General features: G+C 39.3%; 1 protein-coding gene across 1 annotated transcript in view; it reads right to left on the reverse strand.

Annotated features, from left to right (window-relative positions):
• LOC100367371 (uncharacterized) overlaps positions 1-19,002 on the reverse strand; it is a 115,818-nt gene that overhangs the window by 3,637 nt on the left and 93,179 nt on the right. Inside the window, exons 45-51 of the mRNA XM_085495397.1 lie at positions 16,446-16,697; positions 4,219-4,464; positions 3,595-3,849; positions 996-1,124; positions 681-818; positions 236-302; positions 77-144 (exon numbers count right to left, since the gene is read on the reverse strand). Coding sequence (XP_085351523.1) covers positions 77-144; positions 236-302; positions 681-818; positions 996-1,124; positions 3,595-3,849; positions 4,219-4,464; positions 16,446-16,697 — 1,155 coding nt within the window. The remainder of the gene's footprint in view (positions 1-76; positions 145-235; positions 303-680; positions 819-995; positions 1,125-3,594; positions 3,850-4,218; positions 4,465-16,445; positions 16,698-19,002) is intronic.

Raw genomic sequence — 19,002 nt, forward strand, 5'->3', positions numbered from 1 at the left:
ATTCCAGATGTTACATGTGGAACATCTCTCACTGAAGACCTTGTGACACAAGATAATAGTTTCTATAGTTACTAACCTGCGTCATCTGGTACATCATCTGGTATTTTTGTTTCACAGAATTCTCCTGTATACTGTTCACCACAACTAGAATGAAAAACATATAAATATATGTGAATGTTGAACATTAAATGACATTTCTTATTAAAAGATTCATTATTTGATTTCTGATACTTACATACAGGTAAAGTTATTCACAGTTCCAATACACATGCCTTTGTGACACAAACTGTCGCCACATTGTTCTGTAGAATCATGGGAAACAAACAGATGGTGTAAGATGTCAGAATTAAGTAACAAACACATAACACTCAAATGATGACTCACAAAAAAAGATAAGTGGCGTGGATCTTTTAAAAACTCTGGGAAGAGTAAAGACAGAAAAAACAATACAAAATATTATTTTCCTTCTCTTAATTTTGTGTTGTTTTTTGGTTTCGATGAGGAAGGCTAGTGCATTATGCAAACAACTAAAGTACTTCTTCAATGGTTATGGTTTTCCTAGTACTCAAATTACTCAAACAATCACTCAAGTGCAGTACTCACATCTACTTTCTAAGATTACCGGTTTTCATTGGGTTATAAATGTGTAATATCCACTAATGCATACATTACTCTATTACCTGTGCATACCCTTCCAGGACTGCCGATCAAATCTGGTGACTCATCAATAAAACCATCAATGCAAGAGCAAATATATTTTTTTCCATCAGGTGTACATGTAGCATTACTTGCACAATTATTGTTCTCACACGAAATTGCTGTAAATACATTATATTCGAATATAAGTACATTTTGTAAATTGCTGTAAATACAATATATTTCAATATAAGTATGTTTTGTAAATATCCTCCATTATCAAACAGACTAAGAAATTCAGTTGTCAGTGAAAGTCTATAATTATCTTTAAATTGTAATATTGTAAACAGTATACTTACGGACACACTCTCCATTTCTTACATCGTATCCTTCAAAAATATTACAGGTACATTCATACCTGCCCCTTATGTTGATGCATAATTCAGTGGGAGTATTACATGAATGTCCTTGTTCACATTCATTGGTATCTGCCAAGGATATATCAACGTGTTATTTGTGATATATAACTCAGTGCAACTACTGAATACTTGCAATGTAATGATTAGATGTAAAACATATAACCCCATTATCTTTTAATCCAGTGAACGCAACCATTTTTCACATCAAAATTTTAATTTAACATTTTGCAAATTTTTATGAATTTTTTTATATGTTTTTCTTTAATTTTTGACCACACAGATATAATTTCCCATTAGCTACATATATTGATTAGAATATTTAAAACAAATGGAAAAAAATTAAAAGAAATTAAAAGAAATTAAAAGAAATTATTTTGTGAAAACATTGATTGGCTTAGTTACTTTGAATGTTCAATTAGTTAGGAGTGTTTATAAGTACTTTGAAAATGGAGATTTGTCAGAATTATGAAATGAAAGATAATTTAGACTACACAGCGAAAATATCTGAATTGTCTTTCTATTTATACTAGTCTGCTGTGTCAGGAGCAAATAACAGGATTATCTTAATAAGCTTAATAAAGCATGAAGTACAAATAAGGAATAATGTATATACTTAGAAGCATATCTTCAATATTAAATAAAGCATGAAGTACAAATAAGGAATAATGTATATACTTAGAAGCATATCTTCATTATTAAATAAAGCAAAACGTACGAATAAGGAATAATGTATATACTTAGAAGCATATCTTCATTATTAAATAAAGCAAAAAGTACGAATAAGGAATAATGTATATACTTAGAAGCATATCTTCATTATTAAATAAAGCAAAAAGTACGAATAAGGAATAATGTATATACTTAGAAGCATATCTTCATTATTAAATAAAGCAAAAAGTACGAATAAGGAATAATGTATATACTTAGAAGCATATCTTCATTATTAAATAAAGCAAAAAGTACGAATAAGGAATAATGTATATACTTAGAAGCATATCTTCAATATTAAATAAAGCAAAAAGTATGAATAAGGAATAATGTATATACTTAGAAGCATATCTTCATTATTAAATAAAGCAAAAAGTACGAATAAGGAATAATGTATATACTTAGAAGCATATCTTCATTATTAAATAAAGCAAAAAGTACGAATAAGGAATAATGTATATACTTAGAAGCATATCTTCATTATTAAATAAAGCAAAAAGTACGAATAAGGAATAATGTATATACTTAGAAGCATATCTTCATTATTAAATAAAGCAAAACGTACGAATAAGGAATAATGTATATACTTAGAAGCATATCTTCATTATTAAATAAAGCAAAAAGTACGAATAAGGAATAATGTATATACTTAGAAGCATATCTTCATTATTAAATAAAGCAAAAAGTACGAATAAGGAATAATGTATATACTTAGAAGCATATCTTCAATATTAAATAAAGCAAAAAGTATGAATAAGGAATAATGTATATACTTAGAAGCATATCTTCATTATTAAATAAAGCAAAAAGTACGAATAAGGAATAATGTATATACTTAGAAGCATATCTTCATTATTAAATAAAGCAAAAAGTACGAATAAGGAATAATGTATATACTTAGAAGCATATCTTCATTATTAAATAAAGCAAAAAGTACGAATAAGGAATAATGTATTTACTTAGAAGCATATCTTCATTATTAAATAAAGCAAAAAGTACGAATAAGGAATAATGTATATATTTAGAAGCATATCTTCATTATTAAATAAAGCAAAAAGTACGAATAAGGAATAATGTATATACTTAGAAGCATATCTTCATTATTAAATGAAGCAAAAAGTACGAATAAGGAATAATGTATATACTTAGAAGCATATCTTCAATATTAAATAAAGCAAAAAGTACGAATAAGGAATAATGTATTTACTTAGAAGCATATCTTCAATATTAAATAAAGCAAGAAGTATAAATAAGGAATAATGTATTTACTTAGAAGCATATCTTCAATATAAATAAAGCAAATATTGTATTTATTTTACACAAAATCATTGAAGTATGTTTTATTTTCACAGACTTGCCATTGTCATATCTCTTGTCAATTCCCTTTATTATAGCACTGGTTGCATGTCATTATCTGCAACAGTGCTTGAGATATTACACTTATGCACCCACTTATACAAGGTAGGCAGTATTCCAGACTTTCTATGTATCAAGTTTTATTGAAATCTATTCTTGGGAAACAACAAAATGCTTAAAATTGGCTAAATAATATGCAAATTAGGTAATTAATATGCACAGATTTCAACCAAAAACTAATTAGGTCTGATTATTAAGTACCAAGTTTCATTGAAATCTGATAATTAGTTCTTCCATACATAGACAGACACACTAACCGCAAAGACTCTCATTGTGTGCTTCACACACAGGAGTCAAAAAGGAAGACTATAGTGATAATACAGATTCTAGATGTGCTGCTTTAGCATGAATCAGTTTTCACTACTATAACCAAGATTTGTTTGTTTATGAATCTCATGACATTGTTTTTGTTTACCTTCACATTGTGTTCCATTTTTATAAAAACCATCATTACAATGACATTCATAGGATCCTTCTGTATTTACACATATTGCATCTGCATGACATGTGTATAGACCTTCAACACATTCATCAATGTCTTCACAGTGTGTCATTTCATTACCCTCGTACCCAGTTTTACAACCACAAGTATATGTCCCAGGAAGATTGTCACATGTAGCATGAATATGAACACACAAGTTGGTTGCACCTTGTAAGCATTCATCCACATCTGTAAATAGAGGTATAAAATAAATCATAATTTCATTAATGGTGAATTTTATTTTTTTGGAAGTATCAATTCCGAATTTAGTTCCTATAGAATAAAACTGGATATGGTGATCATTCTGTAAAACGGTGAGCTAATTTTGATCAGAGAAGAAGCTGTAATTGCTTTTGCGATAATGAAATCTTCTGTTGCCGAATGTCAAATGCAGCGCTGTTATGGCTACAGTACTTCAAACCCTATTTAACTGTTGCATTCCGACAAGAAAGATGTCGATCATGATGTACACATGATGACTATACATGTACATTGTACAGGGTTTGTTTTCCTTAGAGTTTCATCATTTGGAAGTCAATAAATATTGGTTATACATACCAATACACACAGTGCCATTTCCTTCATATCCTTCAAAACATTGACAGTCAAATGACCCTATAGTGTTTAAACAATCAGCCTCTTCAGCACAGTCATCTAAGTTTTGTGCGCATTCATCTATATCCGTACAATCTTTCCCATCACCAGTAAATCCCTGGAAGCACTGGCAACCATAAGATCCATGGGTATTTTTACAGGTAGCATTCACAGCACAGTTGTGTGAATTATTGGTACACTCATCATTATCTGGGAATAGGAATAGTTAGATAATATGTTTACATCAAAACAGATCATGATACATGTTTTTGGCATGCAATTCAAAATAAGCCAATCACCGCGAATGTGTATCTCTGAAATTAGCATACATATGATAGTAACGATGTAAAAATATGATGTTATAAAGAGATCCCTGCAAAATATGCATGAAAGCTGTGTCGTGATTGCTTTGACTGTCCCATAGAAAGAATTTTATTTGCGTCATGATCGTTTAGTGCTTGATGCAACAAATGAAAACAAATGAAAGTGTTTGCATGTGACATCAATAACCTGAAACGTGTCAAATTTGATGATGTACTTTACTCATATAATGGAAAATTTGAATGTTCAAATAAGTGCTGATATGTTGTGTGACGAGTGTTGATCAAGCTTTTAACAGATGTCAAAATTTATTGTTTTTGGTGCAAGATGTATAATATTATGTTGACTAAGAGTCAACAGAGAATACTTTTGTTTGTAAATCTAGATCCAAACAAGGATGTGATTCAATAAATATTACAAACAGCGTCTGGATTACTTTTGGAAAGTTTTAATTTTCACAACTTTTGAATATTTATTCATACTTTTAGGTTAGTGAGAAGGTTATAATAATTTTTCATTTCACTTTAACACTGTTTTTTCATCCCTCTGACCCCTTTAAAAAGTCAATTCTTGCCATTATAATGGCCACTATTTTTATACTGGTCAGAATATTTGCAATGTTTTCTTTAATGACAAAGTTGATGACATGTAATTTCAGGTTGTATAAAAGAAATGATTGTAAGGTAGGAAAACTTATCTTTTCCAGGGGGTTGTCGGACCTTTCGATTACAAAGCGCACTTTTGAAATATATTACGTAATATAAATTAATTCACCACATAAATTCTATACTTGTTTCATCAAAAACAATATTGAAACATGAAAAACTAAAATGTACATATAACAGGACAGGACGTAAGAATAAATATGAATGGATGGTAGAGTTTTTGTACCTAGGATAGGGCAGTACTTCTACCGGTATTTTAATTTGGCTGCTTAATCTAGTTGACCAGGTTTCAATTGTAAAATGTACACAGGTATTAAACATTTGAATATACAGATACTTACTATTCAGCTGACTTGTTTACAAACAAAGACTGTGTACTGTTCTGATTATGGTGACCTTTTGTTTAGGGATTCAAAGTTTAAAATGTTTTTGTTTTTTTTAATTGGGTACTTGTGCATTCACTGATTCCAGTGTAGAAACAGTCCCTCCCTTGAAGGACTGTGGTAGAAACAAGTTCCATATTTTTTATTATCAGACTCTATTTATCAGTATCAGCACACACCTGAATTTGTTGTATTGAATGATTTCTGTACATGTTTTTTATGATCTATTAGCTTCTAGTACGCAGTTATAACTGATTTAAGGAAGTAATAATAAATTTGAAACGAAAAGGTCAAAAGACTTTATTTGCATTAAAAGAAAAAATGGGATACAAAAAAATTAAAAATAATAAAGTTGCTGTCTGTATTTGATAAAAATACTGTAGACTAACATATGGCAGTGACATCTGGGGCCATGAAAATCCACTATCTAAGATGTCCATACCACTGATCTCATTGCTATGAAACATTATATTGTTTATTCAGCTCAGTGGGGGGGGTGCTGGGAGGAGTGTTACCTGTGCAAATATTTATTTCCCTGTTGTCTTATCTGTTAATTCTGAAGACTAGTGATAATACAATGTACAAGTGACTTGTACCTAAGAATTGTGTTCTCTTGTCTCATATACAGCAATTAAAGTCACTTTGTTTCAAAACCACTTTATCCCAACTTAATTTACTTTGTACCACATAGTCTGTTTGTACCACATAGTCTGTTTGTACCACATAGTCTTTCTTTTTGTACCACATAGTCTGTTTGTACCACATAGTCTATTTGTACCACATACGTCTTTCTTTTTGTACCACATAGTCTGTTTGTACCACATAGTCTATTTGTACCACATAGTCTTTCTTTTTGTACCACATAGTCTGTTTGTACCACATAGTCTATTTGTACCACATACGTCTTTCTTTTTGTACCACATAGTCTGTTTGTACCACATAGTCTATTTGTACCACATAGTCTTTCTTTTTGTACCACATGGCCACTATTTTCCCATATTTGTTCGTCCCAAGTAACTTCATACCACAGAATCACTTTGCACCACATGACCACTTTTTTTCACATACAGCTTCGTCCCAAGTCAATTCATACAACATGGTACCGTAACTTTGCACCACATGGCCACTTTGCACCGCATGGCCACTTTTTTCCCATATTGCTTTGTCCCAAGTCACTTCATACCACAGAATCACTTTGTACCACATGACCACTTTTTTCACAAATAGCCTCATCCCAAGTCACTTCATACCACATGGTCACTTGGCAACTCATGGTCACTTTGCAACACACAATCATTTCATGCAAAACTAACTGATTACTAATAGCAAATGTTCAAAGTAAACTTAAAATAAACTCCCATGTGCTGTCTCAGGTTTACTGTATATGAGATCAGTACCATCAATAGAGCAACGCAACGGAAACAGACAAATAAACTTGAGTCGGCGGTTTTTATTCGCGACCGTTTAGCAACAATCTGGTCGTGTGTATCTGGTGGACTGCTGCCTTTTCTTGTTGGCCATCATCAACTTGAATTAGTTCCGCGTCATATTTTTCCGACGATGTATAAATTACGGAGCGCGCGATGTTTCAAATCATGGCACATGAAGACTGCTCTGTATTTGTTTGAAATTCAATTGCTATGTTATATTTAAACAAGCAAATTTAGGCAGAGGGTTCTCCCCGAACCCGCCTATTCACATAGTTCATACCCACCATAGACTCCGGTCAGTCAAAATGACTATTTTGAACTGTAGGCATTAATCAGCGATTCTGCCGGTGACGGAGAGATAGAATCTAGGTCAGGGGAAGCCCCATGACTCCAAGATTCTTTTACCCCTTACGTCACGAACCCACGTGACCGAGGCCACATGGCAGCGTCATAGGCGGCCATACAATCACTCTGGTTCCTTTCTCTCCGCATCGAGGACTTAGACCAACGCTACGGAAAGAGTGGGGTGGTTGGGGGGACCCGGAGTCTATGGTGGGTATGAACTATGTGAATAGGCGGGTTCAAAGAACCCTCTGCCTAAATGCACTTATGTTCAATTACCCACCATAGACTCCGGTCAGTCAAAATGACTATTTTGAACTGTAGGCAGAGTCAGACGCCGATAGATGGCGGGTTTTCCGAGCAAACAAAAAAATGATGAAAGTCTTTTCCCAGTCCGGGATGAAATACAATAATCACTCAGCACCCTGGTTAAGGCCCAAAAAAGGGTGGTGTCTTACCTTGCCTGTGCTGTCCCCGGAGCAAGAAGCCAAAATGCTGCTACGGTGACAGGGTTCGGTGTGCCCGAGAAAGCTAGACCCCAACCCAATTCTGGGGGTAGTAAGCTTTCGAAGTAAAGACCGAAACAGTTCTGCATGAGGGCATAGGCCGCAAAGCGGGACCTGGGAACTTCCAGAGGAGTGCTGACGGTAGAGAAATCTGTCCGCATAAAATGCCTAGACTGACTTATTGCCTATGCGCAGGGACCCTTGTGGTCGTTTGGGCTGGGTCAGCAAACCAAGACTGACCCGCTACGACGAGACCCAACCTAAAGAGACCTTCCTCAATGGATACGGTGTCTGTTAGGTGGTAGTTGATAAAGACGTTCTTCGTTCTCCAGAAGCCTGCCCTCCGTGTATGCTCGAGGGGGGCACCTGACGCTAGCACTAGTGAGTTGGCAATCGCACAGACCTCATGCGCTCGTACTTGGTGTCTCTGCAAGCTCTGTGTCGAGGAAGTTAAAGTATTATAGACCGCTAATACAGTCGCAGTAAACCACCTGGTTATGGAAGTTGGGGAGGCCGGCCTATCCTGCCTGCCTGGGCCGTAACACAAAGACATGTGCCTGGCAACCCGTCCTGAACCCTTAGTACGGTTTGGTAGCAACTCCGTGCTCGAACCGGGCAGAGAAGCAATTCCTCCTGACCTTCCGGGCAGCCAACAATTTGACAGCCGGGGGATGACGATTGGGTGAGGATCGTGTCCTGGGATTTGGTTCTAGGCGAGAAACACGATTCGTGTCTTTCGCACAACTTGATTGTCCATAACGGCGGTACATCATTCGAGAAGGACAATGCCCCCAGCTCTGGTCGACGCCTACCTGAGGCGAGGGCTAGTAGGAAGACTATTTTCCACATCGAAAAATGTGAGTGGTACTGATCAGAGAGGCTCAAAGGGCGGTCTGCTTAGAGCGGACAACACAGCCAACAAGTCCGAGTTGGGCGGTTCCCTTGTATGGGTCTTGGCATCTGGAAAGCAGTAAATAGTCTCCTAATAATAGGACAATCGGCTAGTCTTGTTCCCGTACGTTCTCAATGGTGGGGGACAAGGCCGACCTGTAGCCAACGATCGCTGCGTCGGGCAAACCCACTTCGTCAAACAGGTGGACGAAGGAGCCTGCTACCTGGCCAATAGAGGGATGGTATGGATCAATTTCCCTTCCGCTACACCAATCAGTGTATGCTCGCAGCCTAGAAATGTAGGCTGCATTGGTGGAATCCCTGTTCGCCCTGGCCAGGACGTTGGCAGCCCGCTCAGATAAAGCTTTCGTATGTGCGGGTCTATGCGTGAACTAGCGGGAAGGGAGGAAAGGCGTACACAACTAAGTGGGTCCACGGGGTTAGCAAAGCGACCCTGGCCCAGGCTCCTGGAGTCGGCAGGAGTGTTACGTACATCAGGAGCTTGGCGTTCCGGGGTGCGGCAAACCGGTCTAACCTTGGGCCGTCCCACAGCCGAAACAGCCTTGTATCAGCTACCCCGTGTTCTGGAGACGGAGCCGCCTTGAAAGGGCGTCTGCCAGACTGTTCCTCACCCCTGGAAGGTGGTGTGCGGTTAGCTCCACATTGTATTACAGGCACCAAAGGAGGATTTGCTCCGCTAGGACTGACAACGATGAGGAACGCGTCCCCCCTCCTTCTTGAAGGAGACCACCGCTGCGTTGCCTGTGCGGAGCAGGACTCTGTGGTCTTGAACTACGGGTAGAAAGCGTGGTAGTGCTAAGTACACTGCTTTCAGTTTGAGCCGGTTGATATGGTAGTCCCGAAACTATGCAGGAGCCATATCCTTGGACTTGTTCGTCCAGTAGATGCGCTCCCCAACCTTGGGAGGAGGCATCAGTTACCAGAATCATACCTGCGGCGAGTGGGTCCAAGGGGCCTCCTGTCCGAGGTTGGCCAGTGACGGCCACTAGGGCAGGGCTTCCTTCACTTGGTCCCAGATCAAAACCCGCCTATCTAGTTCCCATAGGAGAGCTCGGCATTATAACAAGTGTTATACCGGGCGGCTGCGTAGTGCGGCCTGGGGAACAACCCTTCGAACTGAGGTCATCATTCTGATGATGCGCATTAGTTCTCGGAGGGACATTGAGGGAACGCTGACTAGGCGTTTGGCTAGGCTGCTTAGCGCTAAGCAACACACTTGCAATAGCTAAATCAAGCTTACCTCTGTGTCAAAACTCCATGCCCAGGGACACCAACTGCGCGTTGGGTCTAGGTGGGACTTGTCGATTTACTAACGAGCCCAACTGGTGAAGTAAATCCTGTGTTAGCCTGACGTGTTTGGCTATTGACCACTTGTCCGGGTTGTGTAGTAACCAGTAGTCTGGGTACAGATTAAGGTGTACGACATTTGGTGAAGCAGCAGCACTACCTGTTTCATCACTCTGGTGAACACGTAGGGCGCTGTGCATAACCCGAACGGGGAGGGGGGGCACCCAAAATTTGAATACTTGGCCCAGCTGGGCGATTCGAAGGAGATGGCAACTCGGTGGGTGCATCGGTATGTGCAGGTAGACCCCGCTTAAGTCTAGTGGGGCTAGCCAGTCGAAACAGTGGATGGAGAGAAGAACCCTGAATGGTGTCTCCATGTGGAACCGATCGAGGAGCACGTACTGATTCAGTCTGCCTAGGTCCAGAACTGGACGCCCGCCACTTGTAGGTTTGGTACTACGAACACATTTGGGTAGAAGCCTGGATTTAGTTCAGGCTGATGTACCCTGTGTATGGCGCCTTTTCCCAGCAAACTGCTACTTCCTGTCTCATTGCTTCCACCTTGCGGGAGTCCCCTGGCAGTGCCCAACAGGGGAGACACTGATGAGGGAGATAGAGATCTCAGCGGTATCCCGTAACCGGATGTCACCACCTGGGAAGGTCCAGGGATCGGTCACCCGCTGTCTCCAAACCGGACTACACCGGCGCAATCTGTGTACGACAGGGATATGTGGCCATGGGTTCGGCAGTTGCGAGGGGGGTGCTCTCTTCTCCCATGAGGTGAGTTCCCCAAGGCCTGAAGTAGTCACTAAGTTGTGACCTGGCCACTCGCCGAACACATGCCTGTCCCCCCAGTTGCAGAGGTGAGCGTCAAACACGCTTCCCCCGCTGCGGGAGTATACGTCCGCCCAGGGAGGGTGAGGAGCCACCACCTGGCTCTTTCCTCCCTGGGGGCACGCCGCTACTCTTCCCTCCCATGGAAGGGTATGAGCGCTTGCCTCCTGGCTGACTCTGGCTAGCGGATGACGCCCTAGGGCGTTGTGTTTTCTGTGCTTGGGGTGGCCAACTAGCTAGCGGATTTGATCTGAACCCTCTGGTTCATTGCACTCCGAAGCTCCGAGACTGTACTCACTATTACCTGAACAAAGTGGGTGGAAGATGTCCAGTCTGCGTCACTGAGGTGGGGACATACCCCCTGACTCAGCTTGTTGGCGAAAACATGTGCGTCTAAGGCCGCGTCTCGTAGCACAGTAGTGGCCCCGGCCAAGAGAGCCAGGTGACACTAGGGGATGTCGCACTTAGATGTGCTGTGACCCGCCAGTAAATGTGTCGCCTGGTCTAGGAGGCTGGTGCGTTCTGCCTCCGAGGTCTCCAGAGTCCTGGGCGCGCACAATAATGCGCTCAAGCAACTCTGCCCTCAGGGCTGGATGGGTCGTCTCCGATTGAGCTGGCGAGAACGCCCATGGAACGCGGCTGTCCCCCTTTGCCGAGTTTGCCAAACAGAAATTCGTGCTACCGGGGTCTGGGGAAGGAGCCTTGGGATCCGGTTGGGGGCGTTTTGGTCTCATCCCATGCTATGGGGTCTGATCCCAAAACCACACCGGCCGGGTAGCGTTTGGTCCAGCGGGAAGTGTTGCCTAAGGTTTTTCCCACCCGGGGGCCTTAAGTGTTACATCCTCCGCGGCTGACCAACGTCCGCCCATCAACACCGTTTGCATGTCCTGCGCCCCAGTCTGCACTCAGACGGACAGGGAGAGACGTGCCGACGGGGTTGCTTTGGATCCCGACGCCCGTGATCCCATAAGCGTTGAAGCAACCTTAGGTGGTCGCCTTAGGATCAAGGGTGGGGGTATTTACATCGTATCACTGGGATCGATGATACTCCGCATCACCCCAAAAGTGTGGCTCACCGAGTCATTTCGGATGGAAGACTCTGAGGGGCCGCCCGGAGTACCGGCTGTATCCGACGCGAGCGAACTGTGTCTCCTTTCACTTTAAATATGTGAGAGGGAGCGTGTTCGACTGTGCGTCTCATGACAGGGTCGGTTCCCTCTGGGGACGCCCGTGGGTCGGTAAGAAGGAAGTCCAAAACCCACAGCGAAGACCGGACACAAGGATAAATTTGTTACCGTTGTACCGTTACCGCGCGACGAACCCTGGCTGGCTGAAAGTAGGGGGGTCAATGTGTGCCCTGCCCTGAAAGCCCTGCCCCGAGATCGGAGTCTTGGCTGCCAGCATCCCATTGGCATTCAGTGCCCGAGGCTACAGAGGAGGGCCGGTGCAATTAGCCTGAGCCTCGGCCTCCCCCAAATTAGTGGGAGAGCCGCGGCTGGGAACGGGGGTTCCCCGGAAGAGACGTGTTTGAATGCAAACATGCTTTCATGTTTCTTCCTGCTTGCCCACCGAGGGGCCGCAGTGGAGACAGCTCGCTCTGACTGCGTCTGATCTACCCGGCCTGTTAGGGAGGCAATTGCCCCGACAGTCCTTCGACCAAAGCCCTCAACTCGGAGGCAAACCCAGTGCCGTGTGAAGAAGGGTCCACAAAGGGACCCGCAACGGGCCCCATAGGAGGAAAGCCTCCAGGGGCACAGCCTCGCTGCAGCCGGTAAAATCGGGTAAACCACCGCCTGAAAAAACAGACTGTGAGGATGCCCTCCGATCAGCGGGGGGAGACCAAGAAAAAATGTTGGTACCTCCACCATCGGGCCTCCTACTCGACGTCCCCGTACACGAAGCACCGGTAGCCGAGCTTGAGGACTTTCCACTCATGCCAAACACGCACTCACTTTAACCGATTTGTTTACTGGACGCGCGACCTTGCTGTGAAGAAAACGAGCGACGCGGTCAGTCTCAGCGATTTTGATGGCTCGGAAAGAAAAATCTCAGGCCTCAGAACTCCAGTGAAAAACACACGCATTCACGGCAAAAACCCTGAACCCCGCACGCAGCTATGACAAAAGTATTTTGGATGCGGGTTCTATGCTGGTAAATTCTGAATATAACCACTGCACCGTCGACTCGAAACATGAGGAGTCCCAAAAAATATGGCAGCGAAATCCTGGTGCTGTCATTACATCTATTCATTTCTAAATACATAGATCAGGCATAAAATGAAGACGACATGCATGAGGGAAGCGAATTACAGTAGGAAAGGAGACGTAACGAAACCAACAAGTGATTAAACTACGTCGCCCAGGTTTTATTTCTTTGTTGTGAAAAATACTACATGTGGCCTCGATCACGTGGGTTCGTGACGTAAGGGGTAAAATAATCTTGGGGTCATGGGGCTTCCCCTGACCTAGATTCTATCTCTCCGTCACCGGCAGAATCGCTGATTAATGCCTACAGTTCAAAATAGTAATTTTGACTGAATGGAGTCTATGGTGGGTAATTGAACGTAGTGAATTGTAATACGTTCTTAGGATGTTTATATCAGTTGTTGTTTTGTGGGATTAGCGGTACAGGGGGAAAGATAAGCATTCATTTACTCAGTGGACAGAGGCGGAGTTAATTACCCATGAGCACTTGGTGCAATCCAAGGGATTGAGCGGTTCCCCTTTAAGCCATACATATATGAAAGTAGAAATAGGAAATATTTAAAAGTGTTAGATTTAAAGTCAGTTGGCTGACACAATGTGAAAGCAATTTAACCTATCATTTATAAAACTAACAGAAATATTGAAACAGAAGAAATATGATTGATTGTACATGTGTGGTTTGTTGTCTGTTTTATTCAAGCGTTTGTCCAAAATGCATGCATCAATATTGGAAAGTTTTAATTTATGAAAAATAGGCAATATTTATCCACGATTTCAAAGTTGTGGCATACCACAGATTACCCATGTGCCAAAATTCATTAAAATCTGATGACTGGTTGAGATACTAATAAACATATTGTGCACTTTCTGAATATGATGACTGTAACCAATATATCTTTAAAAAACTTTTGTTTGTTTGTTGGTTGGATGTGAAGTTTATAATTGTGTGCGGTCATCAAATGTACAAACAATAGTGATACTCCATTTTGTCATACAAGCCAATATGACATGCCGTGGTGATAACATTATCAGTAAATGAAATCAAACTCAAATGTAAAAATATGAGGTTGACTTTGAAAAAAAATTGCAAATTTTTTTAAAAAGAATAATTTGTGCATTGTATTCCCACTCAAAATACCAAAATACCAAAATACAAGCCATGCATGGCACAGTCCCTGATAGTTATCAAATTTAAGATATAGTTTTGTTTATAGTAATATAGTTGGAACATAAACATGTCAGAAGTTTGGATCTAGAAGATGATGAATTTTTAACATTACAAGCCATGCATGGCACAGTCCCCATTAGTTATCAAAGTTAAGATATATAGTTTTGTTTATAGTAATATAGCTGGAATATAACCATGTCAGGAATATGATTTTTTAACATTAAAATGATTGACATTTGTATCTGATCGTCAAAAAAGTACTTGTCCATATTGAGAGATATTGCTCTGGAACAGCATTCAAAATCAGCCATTTTGAATACATACATAACATGATGTATAACGAATATATAAAATTTGAATATAATCAGTCAAAGCATTTAAGGGATATGGCTCTAGAAGCCCAATCATTAAAACAAAATGGCCGCCAGACAGCCATTTTGAATCCGATCTGAAAAATAAATGATGTGCATCAGGAACCTGTAATGTCTAACATATGTACCAAGTTTGAACGAAATCCATCCATAAATGCTTGATATTAGATGATTTTTTAGCACAAAAATGGCCACCATTTGGCCATTTTGAATAGGATCGTCAAACCAATATATCTGTCTATCTATGACATGATGTATAATGAATATTTAAAATTTGAACATAATCAGTGAAAGCAAGTCAGAGATATGGCACGAGAACCACATTCATTAAAACAAAATGGCCGCCAGTCGGCCATTTTGAATCTTATCTGAAAAACAAAATTATTTGCATCAATGTCTAATGTATATACCAAGTTTGAAAAAAATCCATCTGTAAACAGCCGAGAAATGCTTGATTTTGATGATTTTTTAGCACAAAAATGGCCTCCATTCGGCCATCTTAAATTAGATCGTAAAACAAAATGATGTGCATCAAGGTCCTATAATGTCTAATGTATATACCAAGTTTGAACAAAATCCACCTGTTAACAGCTGAGAAATGCTTGTTTTTGATGATTTTTAGCACAAAAATGGCCACCATTCGGCCATCTTGAATCAGATCGTGAAAAAAAATTGACGTGCATATGTATACTATCATGTATGATGTATGTGTGAAGTTTGATTGTGATTGGTCCAGGCATTTCTAAGATACAAGTTCGGACGCACGGAGGTCAAAACATAAGTCCCCGCTTTCGGACTGCGTCTGAACGGGGACTAAAAATGATTGACATCTTGTATCTGATCATCAAATTAGTACTTGTCCATATTGAGAATATTGCTCTGGAACAGCATTAATTAAAACAAAATGGCCACCAGTCAGCCATTTTGAATACATCTATATATCTGTAACACGTATAAAACGAATACCCCCGGTATATATAAAATTTTCGCCATTTTCAATCCGATCTGAAAAATAAAATGACGTGTATCAGGAACCCATAATCTCTAATGTATGTACCAAGTTTGAACAAAATCATCTATAAACGTCAAAATCCAGTTCTTGAATGCCAGAAATACTTGAATTTTGATGATTTTTTAGCACAAAAATGGCTGCCATTTAACCATTTTGAATCAGATAGTCAAACCAATATATATATGTCATGATGTATAATGAATATATAAAATTTGATCATAATCAGTCAAAGCATGGCAGAGATATGGCACTAGAACTGCATTCTTTAAAACAAAATGGCCACCAGTCGGTCCCATAATTTCCAACGTATGTACCAAGTTTAAACAAAAAACAACTATAAATGCTTGATTTTGATGATTTTTTAGCAAAAAAATGGCCACCATTCGGCCATCTTGAATTAAATTGATGTGCATACATGTATGTATAATATGATGTATGTGTGAAGTTTGATTGTGATTAGTCCAGGCATGTCTAAGATACAGGGCACACGCACGAACACCCAGACACCCGGACGCACAAAGGTCAAAACATAACACCCGTTTTCGAACTGTGTACTGTGTACATTCGTTACAAAGTAACTGCACGTTCGTTACAAAGTAACTGTTTATTTATTTATTTATTTATTTATATTTATTTATTTATTTACTTATTTATTTATTTATTTATTTATTTATTTATTTATTTATTTATTTATTTATTTATTTATTTATTTATTTATTTATTTATTTATTTATTTATTTATTTATATGTGTTTACCTTGACATTCTGTACCATTACCATAGAAACCCTTCTTGCATTCACAATAATAGGACCCTGCTGTATTGTTACATATGGCATCTATGTGACATATGTCTGGCGTTTCCCTACATTCATCGATGTCATCACAGTAGATTATCCCATCACCACGGTAACCATTGGCACAACCACAACTATATGTTCCAGGAAGATTGACGCATATTGCTTCATTAATATCCAAGCATGTGTTGTTAGCATCACATTCATTGTCATCTGTTTATGGTAGAATAAACATACTGGTACTAAAAATATATTTTTGAATCCGTAATTTCTATTAAAATGGCATAATGCAACAGAGGGGATGTGGATTCTATTCGAAGTAGTGAAGTTTTGGTTCTAAATTGTTTAAATAGAAAGGGTACATTAGGGATATGGCTTCTGATACAGATTTTATGGTAATTAATTTGCTAATATAGTGCATTATAAGGATAATACTTGACTACTTCTATGACATATGGCAAGATTTATGGTAAAATACAAATGTGTGAGGCTAGAAATCCATACTCCGCGTCACCAGAATGTGCCGGTGCATTTCCAAAAATAAGCATTGTGCGCCCCCTAGTTGTGGCATCATTCTGCCCCGTATTCTGCACCCCTCATGCTTCGCCATCGAGTAAATTCATACTCTTGCTCCATTCTAGGTTCAAAATGAAGTTACGGCAATGATTTTCAAACCTGTTTATCAACCAATAGGGATGGTTTTATGTGAAATAATGTTATAACATTTGTAGGAATATCGAAAAGTACAAAACTATCAGAAACATACATATCATTCTGTGCTGTTCATTCGTGTACAAACTATTTTTGTTTTCAAAGATGCAATCTGAGTCAATTGCTACAAAGTTTAAACAATGTTTCAATTCTTGATCTATTAATTTTACAGTCCCTTTTTTATAGAAATTGACCACTAGTTGGGCTTTCATTCTGCACCATCGAAAAGCAATGCAATGTTTTATATGACAATCTAGGGATATTGTTACGTAGTTGAACAATGTTTCACCCCATTGTACTCATTCCACCAGGGCCATGCACTTCTGTTGTATTTCATCATCTGATTTTATGAAGTTCGGATGCCAACAAAATCCAACTCCACACATGCGTGTCTAGTATTTTACACAAACATACATGCTCATAGCTTCACACACACAACTGTAATTCGCACAGCTTAATACCTCTACTATTTTGTTTTTATTAATATTATCTCACAATATTGTAGCCACGCAATGAGTGCAACCCAACAAAACGAGCAAAATTAAAATTTAAGATAGTAAATGTAATTGAACAGCAATTGCTTTGTCAGTTATTGATGTTGGTTTGCCCGGGAGGCTACAAACAAAATTTTATCTCCATGGTTTGCTACAATAAACATTGTTTTGAAACATTCCTGATGCATTCAGACTTCAAGTCACCGTAGTGACTAACCACTTATGTTCACTGCGATAGCGAGAGTATTATTTGCGTTCAAAAAATTATTTCTTTATTTATGGAATGTACTTTCAAATGACTAAAATCATACTATTTTCATATTATTTTCAAAAACATTACCGTTTGTAGTAGGGCAAATCAAAAGTTGTTGTTCCGAAATTTCCGAATGTCTGAAAGTGACCTGGGATCGGAAATGTCGACTTGTTTTGGGTCAGAATATGTTTTGCCTGGTTTTGAGAAAATAAAACATCTGTTGTTCAAATTATTGTAATATTTAGTTGCACCATACTATTTAAACAAAAGTTTCACATATCTTTTTTTCAAACTGTCCGGAAATCACCTGAGACTGGAAATGGTTGAATGCTTGCCTTCAAAGGTCGAAATTACTGTATTCTTTTGTTTTTTCAAGAAAATTGGCATGTTTTAGTTTGACAAATTAATTTACGAAAAATGTCTGAAAATTATTCTGTATGTGCATTTTTGGGGTCAAACAGGTGTCATTTGTTAATCACATCACCGCTATGTGATTTTTGATTGGGAAAAGACGAGAAAAAAACATTCTGCAATCTGCAAACATGCATTTTAGCACCCCGAATCTGACAACGCTCAAAACTATTGCGAAATAAAAACGGAATTGTATCAGGGCCACCAAATCATAAATAACCAGAGAGAACGATTTGGTGAGTGCGTTTTTCCCCCAGACAGGCAGCGAGAATAAACCAAGACATTGTTTACAAAACACGACAATAAACCCTCTTTTATACTCTGTGGTGCATGTAACGGCCGTTGTTTTTTTATGAAATTGTCGTTTCTTTCTCGTTTTTATCATTCAACCACTCAAATCATATCCCAGATAATGACCTCAAAATATAATTTCAGTTTTTGTTTTAATAATTCAGCCACTCCGAAAGATAATGTTTGTTTTCATGGTTTCATGATCTTAGAATTAGCCGTTGAAATCCTGTAATTGGGTGTGCATAAAGCATGTATGGTGTTTTCGGGTGATAATTCTCTCGCAATGAGTGTTTACAAACACTAAGTGGTTAGTCTCTGTTCATGTTTGTTTCACAGATTATTCATTTGCATATCAATA

The sequence above is a fragment of the Saccoglossus kowalevskii genome, chromosome 21 (genome assembly GCF_978046115.1).
Source record: "Saccoglossus kowalevskii chromosome 21, keSacKowa6.1, whole genome shotgun sequence".
Lineage (NCBI taxonomy): Eukaryota > Metazoa > Hemichordata > Enteropneusta > Harrimaniidae > Saccoglossus > Saccoglossus kowalevskii.